This window comes from Pseudocercospora fijiensis, assembly GCF_000340215.1.
Source record: "Pseudocercospora fijiensis CIRAD86 unplaced genomic scaffold MYCFIscaffold_2, whole genome shotgun sequence".
Taxonomy (NCBI): Eukaryota; Fungi; Ascomycota; class Dothideomycetes; order Mycosphaerellales; family Mycosphaerellaceae; genus Pseudocercospora; species Pseudocercospora fijiensis.
Window position 1 is genome coordinate 2,735,514 of NW_006921533.1, and position 13,937 is coordinate 2,749,450.

Below are 13,937 nucleotides of genomic sequence, written 5' to 3' on the forward strand. Positions count from 1 at the left end.
AGCGGAATTAGTAGATATCGGCTTAGTGCGATTAACTCGGTGTAATGGGCCGTATAGAAGGCCTTGCTTAATAATTGGTACGGTTGTTTCGATAGAATAGTACGTATAGGTCCCGTTCTTCGGGCGCAATATAGTTAGATTAGTTATTATAGCTACACCGCTAAAAGCTTGAAATAAGGACTATCTAGCTGCTGCCCTTAAAGGGTAGATCGAATACTATATAAGAAGGGTATGTTAGCAGGTAGATAGGGTAGTAGTAGGTACGAGTAGTATTCGATAAGGAGCTAGGAGGAGAGGGAGGAAGGCAGGAGAGTTGGCCTAACGCTAAGCGCCAAGCCCTGCCTAAGGCATTAAGACCCTAGCTTTACTCGGCCTAGTTACATGCCAATTACGTGTAGCCTCTTTAGCCCTAATAATAGGTTATAGCGAGTCGACTCTAGCGGAAGCCCGCTCTAAGGTCTAGGCTCCTATTAATATTATCTTTAGAGACAAGGCGGCGGCAAGTTTCTAAGCAGCCGTAGGTCTAGGTTTTATACTAGTAATACTATCTAAGACTCCTACTCGTTCTCTTCTAAGGCCGGGCCTTCCGAAGGATATCTCTTTACCTATAGTATTACTAGAAGGGTTAAAAGATAGGTTAGAGGGTAAGGAGCTTCGGGTAGGGTATTTCTAGTAGGTATTGCAGACACCGCCTTTTGTCGATTTAGCGCTAATACGGTCCCTTTAGAAGCTGTATATCGATAAGGACTTCGATCTTATTACTATCGCTAATATAGATAAGAAGACCTAGAAGGAAGAGACTTAGTTAGCGAGTAGAATACGGTTTAAGGTTAAGGAAACAATCGAGAAGTTCTTACTACTAAAGGCTAATAAGATTATAGCGGCGGAGCTAGCCGGAGCTAAAGAAGCTACGTAAAGGAACGAATTTGGCTTCAATTCTTGCATTTATTATACAACGTTAACACTATTATTCTTTATAATTACAAGCGGCGGCGCTATATAAGACTAAATATATCTTATATATCTAATTACTAGTATTTAAATGCGTTGTATATTAAGAAACTTGTAGTATCTATAAGCTAGCTATTCGAATATTCATATTATTTCTCTAGGCTATCTACACTAATAAAGTTAGTATACATTAGCGTAGGCGCCTTACTGCCTAACAAGCTTCTAGTATCTAGATCTATTCTTCTTTAGATTCTTCCTCGCTATCTATATCCTTAAACTACTTATTTATTATCGCCGCTAGCGTAGATAGAGCCTACGCGTACTATACGGCCTTATCTAGATCGAGACCTATAAGATCTTGTACGTAGCCGGCTGCACTAATAAAGTCCTCCTCCGAAAACTCGAAATCGCGATAGTATACGTTATATCTAGCATGCTCGAAGAGTTTCTACGCTCGTAGACCGTTGTATCGCTAGAGGCAATAATATAAGAAGTCGCCGAAGTTCTTAAAGCAATCTGCGTCTCGGATATGCTTTTTAATAAAGGCTTTTAAACAGTTAAAGGTCTGTTCGATAGGATTAAGATCCGGTAAGTACGGCGGCAAGTACTCGAGTTAGTACCTAGCTAACAATATCGCATTTCTAACCTCTGTACTATAGTATATACTAGCATTGTCTATTACAAAGATTATAGGCGGATAGCCTTCGAGCGTAGGTATAACTCTCTCGGTTATCTAGTTAACAAAGATCTCTCGAGTAATTAAGCCTTATCGACTTATCGTATAAGGCAGGTATCTATTAATAGTAAAAGCCGGCAATATCGACTAGCGGACCTTACGCTAAGCGTACCTAAAGTCGCGGCAATCTATACCCTTTAGAGACTATCTATACTTGCGCTAACTAGTCTTCTAATTGTAGGCCGTCTCGTTAATAAATATTAACCTATCTACCGGCTATTTAGCGCACCTAAACATCTATAGAGCCCTTAGTAGCGGGTTACGCTCCTTCGCGATTCTATAATACGCTTTACGAGTCTAGTTATACTTCTTTAGTACTATCGACAAGTGCTTATATTTTAACGTTTCCTCGAGCTCTAGCTATTCGTCGATTAGAACCTCTATTATCTCCGCAAAATAAGTATTAGGTCGAGAGCCTAGGTAGGCAAGAATAAAGGTCTCTTAAGTATAGCTTAAGATCGTTAGTCGGCCGCGCTTTATTATACGAGGTAGATATAACTCGCTAAATAGCTTCTAGTTGTTAAGTAGTCGATATATTGTCTGCCGATTAATTAGAAGCCTCGAATTCTCGATAGTTTAGTCTACATTGTCGCCCTTCGCAAAGCAGTCTTTAATTAGCTACTAATGCTCTAGAGAAAGCTCTTTTCCTAGTTATATAGTTATTATACCCTTAAAATAGCTATACTACTGTCCTATAGCGACGACTTTAGCTTCAAAATGGACTAGAATACTAGGAGCTATAAGGCAGAGGAAAGAAGCAGCTTGGAAGAGCAAGAATTAGTGAAATTACGGTGTAAAGCTGCTCCTTACTGCTTAGCGGCTCCTCCAACCGGAAATGACAGCTATTTCCGGAACCCCAGTAGCGAAGGAGAACTTCAATGACCAAGGCCAGCAAGTGCAGGATCTTGATTCCATCAGAGCTACTTTGCAACAGCGGCAGTCATCAAAGTGTTGAAGGCACATCATTTAGAGCAGGTCAATGATCGAAAATGAAATTAGAACTAGACAGTGCCAAATAAAATTTCTCAGTCAGGCAGAGTAGCTGCAGCAAGATCCATCAAAAATCCTTCGTTCATCATCACACTCATTACAACCCCATGAATCCATATCGCATCCCTCATAAATTCCATCAGATCATGAACACGTCCTTTCCATCCCATCCCAAACACCAAAATTCAACCCCAAACAGCCTATCCCATCCCATCCCATCCCGACATCCCGATGCTATACATTTCCAAAATCTAAGAACCTCCCACAAAAATCGACAACTTCTTCGGACTAGGACTAGACACCAATCCGCTCTGATCATCCCCATAATCCGGGGCAACATCATCGTAAGAAAAAGCATATCCCCGCCCATCGACTTCCATCTCATGCACAAATTTCGAATACCAATTCTTAGGTCCAGAAGTAGGGTTAGTATAGTATTTGGCGGAAGGGAGTCCAGGTTGCAAGTTTCCTCCCGCCAAGAAAAATGTCGCGCGATTGAAAGCAGCGCATAATCGGGGCACGACAGCGAGATGGACTGCGTTGTCTCCGGTTTGAACCGCGAAGGGTCCTGTGTTGCAACCAAAGATGTCGGCGGCGTTGGGTTTGTTGTAGCTGCGATTATCGCCATCGCATTTGAGCTGAGAGCCAGATACGCGGCAGGTGACGTTGCCGGGGGTCGTTTGCGTGTTAATGATCAAGTCGTGCGTTGTGTAATGTGTCCAGACTCGGTTGACGTATTGCGAGAAGTAGTCGCCAAAGGCGGTCGGGTTTTGCGAAATCAGGTTCGATGGCGCGATGACTCTGATCAATTGGCTGTTGCTGCTCCGGTAGACGCAAAGGTCATCCCATCGACGACCGTCCTTTTGCGCCTGGGCCTTAAGCAGCTTACACAGACGAGGCGCTGCATCAGCGGGAGTTCCGAGCACCGTATGCTTCTGCCCGTTCTGCCCTTCAAGCTCAATTCCAAGGGGTAGACCAACGAAGTCCACAGCCGTGATATCTGCGTACAATCCGTAGGCAGCGGCCCATGATAATTCTGCAAAGCCATAGTTGACTGCTGAATTAGGATCATTCGCATTGACAGACGCAGGCTCTACGAGACCTGGTCCGTTCGGTGTTGCGACAACGTAGAATTTCAGAGTTCCATCCACAATCCATATTCTCGAGCTCTCCAGATAGCCGGGTAGGGTGAGTGATAATGTCGTATTCGACTTGCCCAACGGAATCGCGATCTGATCGGTGATCGCAGTCGGGGTACCTGAGCTCGTCGATGGATACTTATAACTACCGTCCCGCCCTAGCATAACAAGTCTGCCATTCGGGTCCAGTCCTGATACATATACGTTTCCTCCTGAGCTTGGCAACTTGTTGACGATGTCGATCGCCAGGCGTCCTCCACTAGTAGCTTCAACCCCGGCATAGTCTGCCGGTGCTTGAGAGTAGTCAGAGGCTGTTATGTTAGGCCAGATCCTGGTTGCTGGACCTGGAGTCGTCACGGGCGTGGTGTTGCTGTGATTAGAAGGCGCATTTCCTGCAAGGGTTTCGTTTCCCCATGAAGTCGCGTTCAATGTGTTGCAATCTCTGACCCAGACGTCTTCTATTCTGCTGCCAGGGTAGACAATCAGTGGCATTGCTGTGGCCTGCCGGAGCAGAAGGAACAAAATGTGTATAATGACAAGGTTGTACATAGTTAGCAATGAACGGGATGTATTCGAGGTAGGTTTCCACTCACGTTTGAACGTTTGCAGGCCGCGGTTATGTAGATGAGCGACGCTTCTAGAGTGGCAGGGACTTTGCTAGGTCTTGAGCAAGCGCTCGGTGGTGGTTTGAGTGTGGTCGGTCCACGAGGGGTAAGATGGCAAGAAAGAACCAGATTTGATGTTTATGGGGCTGTGAGAACCTCTGGGCTCTATTATTGATCAGCCTGGCACGCAATCTTGGCTCAGTATCTCTAGCCGATTTGGACGCTTGCTCCTTTGTTGGCCATCACGAATCAGTGTCCGATTACTAGAGCAAAGGAAGCTCGCAGTACAAAGCAGCGTATGGGTGGGATGGGTAGCAGTTGTCTTCTTGACAACGCTCCGACCAGTATTTCCAGAGCTCGGCGCTCCCTGCCTCGACCGGTCTAGTTCTGGAGGCCGCCGCCGAATAACCAGACAAGGCCATTCACGTTGGCATGCGAACTGGTGCGACCCGTGAATGTTCACATGAGACCTCGTTGCAATGCGGGAACGTGTGGCCGTCTTTTGTTTGTCTCGGATGTAAACAATGCTCCATTCTCTAGAGCCTTTTGCGTGCTTACACAGTTGCTTCTGTGGCCTGAGACATGTGTCGGTGTGTACGGATCGAAGGTTGAAGTATGTCTGAGGCGACGGAAAATAGAAGGCGTGATTCCACGGCAGATGAGGTTGGAGCGGACGTTGGACGTTGGACGTTGAACCACAGACACTGGACCTCATAGACACATGCCCCTAGGCTAATGTTGTTGTTGTTGTTGTGGTCTGGTCTGCGAGAGAAGAGGTCGGCGGTGCCCACTCGGGTCGGGACCACCTGATGACCGCGACCGGAGAGCACATCTGCGCGATCGCAAACCTGTTCTCCTCCAAATGAAAGGGCAGGTCGATTAGCCATCGACGGGTTGCAAACCGAAACCGTTCGCAAGCAAGACTGTAGACTCTCTGCATCCGGAAAGCATGGCGACACACGGTAAAATCGTGAATTTGTGCTTGTCCATTACCCATGGGTATCATGTCTATCTCTATCGTATCCGCTCCAACCATGCCGCTAAGTTATCACCAAGCACAAGACGCACTGATAAACATATAAGATATTTCATCTGCTCTCCACATCGGCCTTCTCCCTGGCCCCAGCCTCCTTCTCATCCTGCTCAGCCACAGAGGCCACATCTTCGCTTGCCTTGCGCTTTCGTCGTAGACTGCGAATCTTCCTTGAGGCCGCGTGGGTCCAGCGGCTGAGAGGGCGGTAAGTCTGAACAACAGGCCAGCCAACAACTTTCGCAATTGCCGCAAACCAGCTATCGGGGAAGAGGCGAACGAGCACAGCCCACGGGAGAGACATCAGACCCAGGATGATCGAGATCGCCCAGTCTTGGCCATCGAGGCGCTGAATCGAGAAGGCACGGCCACCAACGTACATGATCATGACTTGGCATCCGATCATGATGGCAAGAATGCCCAGGAAGAAGTAATTCCTGTGCGCCCCGACGAAGACATTGAACTTGTTGTCCAGACGACGGTTGTTGAGCATGTTGAAAACCTGGAACCAGACGAATGTGTTGAAGACCACGGATCGGATTTCCGAGCCATCGGCCGGGTAGTTCAGGATGCTTGGTCCAGCGTAGTAAAGAATGAAAGTGACCACAAGCTGATAGATGGCTTGTCCGATGATCATCTTCCACATGATGACACTGATGAGAGGAGCTGAACGTTTCTCAGGCTTGCGATCCAAGATCTCCTCAATAGGTGCGTCGGATGCCAAAGCAAGAGCTGCCATAGAGTCCCTGTTGGCACAGTCAGCATCAATTAGGCAGTGTCGTTCACATATACACGTACATGATAAGATTGATCCAGAGGAGCTGAACTGCCGTCAAGACACTCTTCATGTCGGCATTTGCGACCGCACTGACGAAAGTGATAATAACAGCCGTAATATTCACAGTGATCTGGAACTGTAGGAACTTGCGAACAGCATCATTCACAGCACGACCCCACATCAAAGCTGTTAGAATCGATGCAAAGTTGTCGTCCATTAGGATAATTGCAGAGGCTTCTTTGGCGACTTCAGTTCCGGCGACACCCATAGAGAAACCAATATCGGCAGCTTTGAGGGCAGGACCATCGTTCGTCCCGTCTCCCGTAACTGCGACGATTTCTCCTTGTGCGCGAAGTGCTGTGACAAGGATTCGTTTGTCCTCAGGAGATGATCGGGCGAGTACTTGAAGCTTAGGAAGGATGTCGTTCATGTGCTGCTCGTCCAAGGTACGGAAGATGGGACCTTCCATGACAACACCTCCAGTGTAGATTCCACACTCCATAGCAATGGCCTTTGCGGTAGTGACATTGTCGCCAGTAACCATACGGACTGACACACCGGCGTGGTGGCATTTAGCAACAGCTTCTGGAACACCAGGGCGAACTGGATCCTGAATACCAACCAAACCATCGAAAGTCATGTCCTTGAGGCAGAGATCCAAATCAGCGGAGCTCGGGTCATTCTCGACTGCGCAACCGACCGGTGGCCACTGCGAAAAGTTGCGGGAGATGAGAGCGATGGTTCGAAGCGACTGTTGAGCGTACGAGTCGATAACAGATTCGAGACGTTCCCGGTCTTCGGCTGTAAGCTCAAGGACGGCAGCGAAGTGAGCAATTTGAGTGCTGTGGCCAAGAAGGATCTCAGAAGCACCCTTGATGAACAGCTTGTATGAACCATCGGCAAGCTTCACGACTGCACCCATGCATTTGCGAGCAGAGTCGAAGGGCATGAGCTGAACAATGCGAGCATTGGCACGCTCCTCTGCTACTGGTCCCATTCCGAGGACTCGAGCGAAAGCAAGTAGAGCAGTCTCAGTCTTGGAGCCAACAAAGCCACCATCGTCGCTTTCAAAAGCTGTCGAGTTCACTGCAATAGCTTCAGCCAAAGCACGACGTTCTTCGTTGCTGAGCTGCTGAGCAAATGCCTGAGTGGTGGTCTCGCTGCCCGTCTTGTTCTTATCATCGAAGGAGCGCTCGCCGAAAGTTCCAGTGACCACGGTCATGACGTTTGTGGTAAGAGTACCAGTTTTGTCGGAGCAGACAGTCGTTGCGTTGCCCATTGTTTCGCAAGACTTCAGAATACGAACCAGATTGTTCAGCTTTACAAGTCGAGTTGTCGCGAAGGCAAGTGCCAGAGTGACAGCCAGAGGCAGACCCTCAGGAACGGCCACGACAATGACTGTGACTGCGACAATAAGGATGTCAAGAAATGCCGACGCCTTCTGCTCGCTCGTTCTCGGATCGCTACTCAGTTGAGCAACAAAGCGGAAAAGCAAGACGAAGAACAGAAGCAGGGCACTGACAGTACCGAGCTTGGCGATTGCAGTCGCAAGGCCGTCCAATTTGACCTGAAGAGGAGTTGGCTGCATGTCGACACGCATTGCCATCAAAATCTTGCCGTAGCTTGAGTTGACACCGACAGAAGTTGCCATATAGGTACCGAGGCCTTCGAGAACCTTGCTACCAGAGATGATGAAGCAGTCCATAGTCTTGAGATCCGTGTGGCCCTCTTCAAACATGCGCATTACTTGCTCTCCTCCGACCTTCTTAAGGGCGTCGGACTCGCCGGTCGCCGAAGACTCGTCGCACTTGACATTGTGTCCGCCGATAAAGATGCCGTCAACAGGAATCATATCACCAGGTTCAAGGTGGATGATGTCTCCTGCTAGCACATCATGCACACTAATCATGACAGATTTGCCAGATCGGATGACTTTGACCTCCCGATTCTCTTTCTTTGCGTTGAGCTTGACGAAAGCGCGTTCCTTTTGGTAGTCGTTGAGTGAGCCGACAAGGACAACAATGATGATGGCGATACAGATGGCGCACCCCTCTATCCAGTCAACCGGTGGCGGTGAAGCAGGCGGGTGGTCGACACCGAACGTTTCGTACAATCCCAACGCGAGTGAAATGGCGGCGGCAACAGTAAGCAGAATCAGGACTTTGTCGTTGTACGCCATCCACATGAGCTTCCACAGTGGCGTTGCCTTCTTTTCGGGTAGAGCATTGTTGCTGTATACCCTCAATCGATCAGTGAACAAGCCCTGGCCAGTCTCGGTCGCAGCCTGGTGAGCAGTAGGGTTGAGAGGAACCTCGTCCCATCCCAGATGCTTTGTCTTCTCCCCGTATTGTGTTGCTTCTTCAAAGGTTACTCGACCGTCGAGAGTCGTTTCGTCGGCGCTTAGACCGGATTGCAGGTCGGTTCGCAGTCCACGCTCAATACCTCTGATACCACCAAGAGCCTTGTAAGCTGCGAGCGACTTGGGATTGAGGAGCTTGTTGAGCTGTCCTGGCGAGAAAGCGAATTTGTTTTCCTTGACTTGAAAGTCCTGCTCGTGGCCTGGATCCGGCTCCAGAGCATCCTCCAGTTCCAGATCGCTAAAATTGCTCGAAGCGCTGCTCCCCTTCTCGCCGTACGATGAATTGGGCACTTTCAATGTCGAGGACTGAGTGCTACCGCTTAAGGATCGGTCTCGTCCGTTCCATGTTGGAGTTGCAAGCATATTCGGTGATCCAGGTGTGTTCCGACTGTTCTTGGGAGTGGTAGGTGTTATTTCATTCTCATCGTCTCCGGCGAGGTCCACGTCGATGCGTAAGAAGGAAGGATTTCCCGCCATGGTTACACGACCTCTTTCTTTTCGGCTATGCAGTTGTTCAAGAAGTCGTGCCTTAAGGCTGCATTAGGATATCGATGGATCTCTTGAACGGCGGCCTGCTGGAGAGTCTTTGAGCACGAAGGCATCGTGTGTGTGTGGCCACCTGCTTGCAGATGATGTGACACCAAGCGAGGCGCAGCGCTCCCTCCCCTCCAGCTCCATCGGCGGCATCTCGCTCTTGGGCCATTACTTCGCCCATCGCCTGGCAATTGCTGCTCCACAGATGATTCGTGCTGTACACGCGGAGCCCACGGCCGTCAGACCACGGCAGCCAGACCACTGCGCAGTGCAGCGGCTAAGACCCAAAAGCGTTCGACGCATGTGAAGCGCAACATTCTTTGTTCATTGCGCAGCTCGGCGGAGCCAAGTGACGACTTTCTGGAACGTGACGTTGAGACGGGATGGTGGCGGCCAGTACAGTAAGCGCCGGCGTTGTATTGTAGACGAGAGGTAGAGGCAGCGCGGATGTGGGATGGATACCGATACAGTACATGAGAAGAAGAAGCTAAGCTCCGCACCCTGGTCGCCGGCCGTCGCTCTCGCATCGCCTGAGCCCGCAGAAACCTGAGGCATGACTGTAGAAGAACGACACATTCACAGCCTCGCAGCCCTCGCTCTCACCTCGTCTTCGCTTTCTGACCACCACCACCACCACCCCACAGCCCGCTGACGATCGCGACTCGGATCAACATGAAAGGCCACGTCGTCGCCGTCGCAACCCAATCCATCGCCGTCCAGTCCTTCACTGCTGCCCACGATGCCCACCCGCCAACGGCCTCCGCAAGAGAATGAGTGTACAGGATGTCCGAGAGCAAGATGGCAGCGCAAAGCAGTCTCCACACACGTATGTCGTCGACGGCCCTCATGATGACGGCCTCGGCGAAGATGATGACCAGCCATCCGCCGCCGAGCTCAGTGTACACAAACTTGGTGAGGGGATCAATGCTGGTAACGGTCTCTCGCGTGAGGCTAGACAGATAATCTCCCGGCTTTGTGAGGCAAAGGACAACGCCTCCAACGGCAAACAGTGGCTCCAGAGTCGTGATAAGGAACCGGCCGATCCAGGGTACCACCGATGAGGCTTTGGTGATGGTAACGTTCTGCGTAGCCATGGTGACAGGGTCGGGAAGTCCACTATTGCGCAAGCTTCGGATCTCAAATCTTTCGCGAAAGAGTCGATTGCAGGATGCTTTCAGACAGACACGTACACCACTGGTGATAACCGTGATATAGGGAGAACAGCCTCAATGTGCGGACCGGACCGGAGCGAGCACATCCGGTCTCTCCTCAGCAAGGGATCCTGTCAGGCCCGGCAGATAGCAGGGAGTATCGGGTACTCTACTGAGACGATTCACAGTAAGGTGAATACTCTAGAGTAGGGCCATTCCCGTTCAGTTCAGAAATCATGGTGCAGATTTGGCCATTGCGAGTTGACAGTGCTCTGTCCAATTTCACCGCCGACATACTATGTCGCAGCATCCACCCATGTCCGAGTTGATCGACACGTCCAGCAATGGTCAGTATCATGATCTTGACGATGCTGAGCAGTACTACTGGTGAAGAACGTTATGGCAATGGTGAGATCGTTCATCTCATATGGACGCGAATTCGTTCTCGGAACCACGAATCTTTCGCCGTCGGCTTATTTTACGCAATCTTTGGCACGTTGCCTTATACAACAACGCTCAACCAACCCTTCGCTCGTCCTTTTGCCATTACACCTGAGTTCAAGACTAATGATGGCTATAGAGAAGCTCATAACAATTGTCTCTGGCTCGTCGTCATGACGAGGTTGCTTGGTCAAACATGGGGACCGTTCGTTGCAGCATCCATACTACAGACAGTATGTATATATGAAAGATGTCGACAGACGTAAGTAGCATTTCATTACCATCTCCAATCTTCAAGCAGCCTCAAAAGCAGGATTGTACACTCGACTGTTACGAAAGCCATCATCAGAATGCGATTCGATGTCGTAAGTGAGAATCAAACTCCAGAATCGCGAAGACAGACTGAACATGGCCAGTCCTCCGCGATACTCTTCAGCGTTATGGCCCTCTTCAGCCTGGCCGTGACTGCGTCAATCCCTTCGCCCAGCGTAAGAGACATCTCCCGTCGACAATTACCACACTTCCTCCAGTACTTCATCAACCCGATCCGCATTCCATACACGCCATACAAAGGTGATGGCTCCGAAGCATCCGGTTGGCCTTCACAGAGCTCCTGGATGCCATTTCAACAACTCTGGTTCATAAATCAACAGGCCATAATTTCTCGAACCTGCGACAACACGGAAACAGAGACTGGCTGGTTACTAGGCGCCATACATCAAGTCTCGATCAGCACAAGCGTCGACCCGCGCTTCATTCTCGCGGTCATAATCGAAGAGTCTCGAGGCTGCGTTCGTGTGCAGAGCACGAGTCTCGCAGTGCAGAATCCAGGATTGATGCAGAGCTACGAAGGCAAAGGATCGTGTTCTGATCCCGTCGTCCAGAGACCTTGTCCTTACGCAGAGATTGCCCAAATGTTGAGTGACGGGACAGCTAGTAATGAAGCTGGAGTGAACTTGAAGGATCTTATAGCCGCCAGTGGGAAGAGCGATGTCAGCAAGTACTACATCGCCGCGAGAATGTATAATAGTGGACCGCACTCGATACCAGAAGATGGGGAGCTGAGTGGGCCTGGAGCCAATCCGTGCTATGCAGCGGACATTGCGAATAGATTGTTGGGGTATGTTGGAGGCAGCTGTGGGGTTCAGGCATAATTCGTCGGAAAACTTAGGTTAGGGTAGTCGAATAGTGATAATGCACAAATTTTATGGTAGTTTGCTGTTGTCGACGCCTTGACATGGTTCGAATGGTCGGCAGAGAGGTTCGCAGACAGTGCCTTTCGCAGGTAGCTCTCCGCTTTCAACGTACTTCTTCACATGTTTCCACATACATTCGCTTGGAGGCCACAGCGAGCCATGTCCAGCACCGGCCTGCTCAAGATAGACACTGCCATTGAATCTGCCAGCCATCTTTTCGGCGTTCTTGGCGGAAGTGGCAGGATCGAATCGGTTGTTGACAAAGAGGATCCTAGCATCGCCTTGGAATGGTCCTGCGAATCGCCACTTCGTTCGCAAAGACCGTGGCCACGTCCAACAAGAGATTTTGTACTCGGCTTGTAATCCTGCGGATTCCAGACCGAATCGTTCAGTTAAATTACCCAAGTAGGCTTTGAACTCGGATAATGGCTCATCTGAAAGTGCAGGTCCATCGCTGCAATGCACTGCCGGGCCAACTTCGCCGCCCTGATACTTCTGTTGCAGCAATTTGTCGGTGAAAGTATCCTTAGTCGGTACTGCACGTTCCCAGAATGGTATGCCTGGATTCACGTCGGACAGGACATCGTTCAAGAACTTTGCAAAAGGCTGGAAGTAGAACAAGGGCTGATAGGTAGCCATCAAGAATCCGTCCTGGATTTCTGCAGTCGTAATGGGCATAGCCCGACCGTTGCCAGTGGCATACTGCGGGAACTCACCGAGCGACTTTACGAGATCGTTGAAACGTCTCCTGACGTCCTCGGGACTGTGATCCTCTTTTCTGTAGAAGTCGCATTTTGCCCGGCTGGCGAAGCATGTGTCGAAGAAGTAGTCCCGGATCTTGCTATGATCGTCGATGCCAGCTTCATACCGAGATACCCAATTATCGGGATCAATGTTCGCGTCCAAGACCATTCGACCGACATGTTGAGGAAACATGGCTGCAAAAGCTTGTCCTAGAAATGTCCCATACGAAGTCCCAAAATATTGAAGCTTTCCAGCTGAATGCGAGCGAGAGGTTGCCGTTGCCAGTGTCTGCTGCCCATCATCGTGACTGCCTGAAGGCGACCAATGAAGCGCAGAGAGCTGATGCTGGTCAATCTTGTTGACGATCTCCAGAAGGTCGCGTGCCACGTACGCCGTAGACATATATTGCCTTAAATTGTCGCCATTTTCGTATTTGCCGTTTCCGGAATTGGCACATAGCTCCCCACGAGCTTTCTCGGCTGCCCAGTTGTATTTCAATGCATAGTCACCAGAGCCCAAACCCCCTACGGCTGCCTTTTGATCATACCATATCTCAGCTTGCATCGCATTCTCAAAGCAGTAAGCATTCGGAGTCGAGCTGAAGACACCTCTGGGATCAAAGGATAGAATTTCATAATGTTTTGTGCCAGCCAGCTGATCCTGTAGCATTTCTGCATTCTCCAGCGCCCAAAGCGTACCGGGTCCGCCTGGCCCTCCTGGATTCGTGATGATTGTGCCTCCATGGCTGGGATCAGAATCGGGCACTTTTGCGGGCAGGCGAATCAGCGCAAGGCTGATATTGTTGGGATTCGACGCATTTCGCCAGTCGAGAGGAACAATCAGTCGCGCGCAATCGAATTTGTCGAAGCATTTGGACCAGACTAGATCTTCTGAACTTGGAATCGACTCGAAGTCGAAATGAGATTGCGTGGAATTGGGTGCCAAGTAGGTCTGTGGCAATACAGCTTGCGCTTTTTTGATGTTCCATAGGCCTGCCAGTAGGATTGAGTGCTTTATAGATGTCATGGCGTTGTAAGGAACGAGAAGGCAAGCAAGCATACAGCAAGGAAAACTGCAACGTTGGTGAGATAAGAACCAAAACTTAGCTGGCCCGAGTACGGCGCTTGGCGCGGATATACTGTACACTGTGTACAGCGTGTACTCCTTCCAACAGGCAGCCAGACATCACAAGCAATTTCGGTGCAGCTTCAATATGTATCCAGGCTGGGATGGATGGTACTTGTGAGAGATGTAGATGGATTAGGAGGCAGAAGAATCGTCAA

General features: G+C 49.8%; 5 protein-coding genes across 5 annotated transcripts; 1 reads left to right on the plus strand and 4 right to left on the minus strand.

Moving 5' to 3' along the window:
• Nucleotides 1–2,928: 2,928 nt before the first annotated feature.
• MYCFIDRAFT_39795 (glycoside hydrolase family 64 protein) lies at nt 2,929–4,308 on the minus strand (the record flags this gene model as incomplete). The annotated part of the gene is made up of 1 exon (XM_007924222.1): nt 2,929–4,308. The coding sequence occupies one exon, from the start codon at nt 4,306–4,308 to the stop codon at nt 2,929–2,931; it is 1,380 nt and encodes a 459-aa protein (XP_007922413.1).
• A 1,201-nt stretch (nt 4,309–5,509) lies between these two features.
• MYCFIDRAFT_131057 (uncharacterized protein) lies at nt 5,510–9,065 on the minus strand (the record flags this gene model as incomplete). The annotated part of the gene is made up of 3 exons (XM_007925145.1): nt 5,510–6,197; nt 6,250–8,501; nt 8,601–9,065. The coding sequence occupies 3 exons, from the start codon at nt 9,063–9,065 to the stop codon at nt 5,510–5,512; spliced, it is 3,405 nt and encodes a 1,134-aa protein (XP_007923336.1).
• A 499-nt stretch (nt 9,066–9,564) lies between these two features.
• On the minus strand, nt 9,565–10,277 carry MYCFIDRAFT_150908 (uncharacterized protein). The gene has a single exon (XM_007925146.1). It carries the CDS (start codon nt 10,214–10,216, stop codon nt 9,722–9,724), a length of 495 nt encoding a protein of 164 aa, XP_007923337.1. The 5' UTR covers nt 10,217–10,277; the 3' UTR covers nt 9,565–9,721.
• A 691-nt stretch (nt 10,278–10,968) lies between these two features.
• On the plus strand, nt 10,969–11,868 carry MYCFIDRAFT_150910 (uncharacterized protein; the record flags this gene model as incomplete). The annotated part of the gene is made up of 1 exon (XM_007925147.1): nt 10,969–11,868. Exon 1 carries the CDS (start codon nt 11,065–11,067, stop codon nt 11,866–11,868), a length of 804 nt encoding a protein of 267 aa, XP_007923338.1. The 5' UTR covers nt 10,969–11,064.
• Nucleotides 11,869–11,919: 51 nt separating this feature from the next.
• MYCFIDRAFT_202301 (uncharacterized protein) lies at nt 11,920–13,680 on the minus strand (the record flags this gene model as incomplete). The annotated part of the gene is made up of 1 exon (XM_007925148.1): nt 11,920–13,680. The coding sequence occupies one exon, from the start codon at nt 13,678–13,680 to the stop codon at nt 11,920–11,922; it is 1,761 nt and encodes a 586-aa protein (XP_007923339.1).
• Between the last annotated feature and the right edge of the window lie 257 nt (nt 13,681–13,937).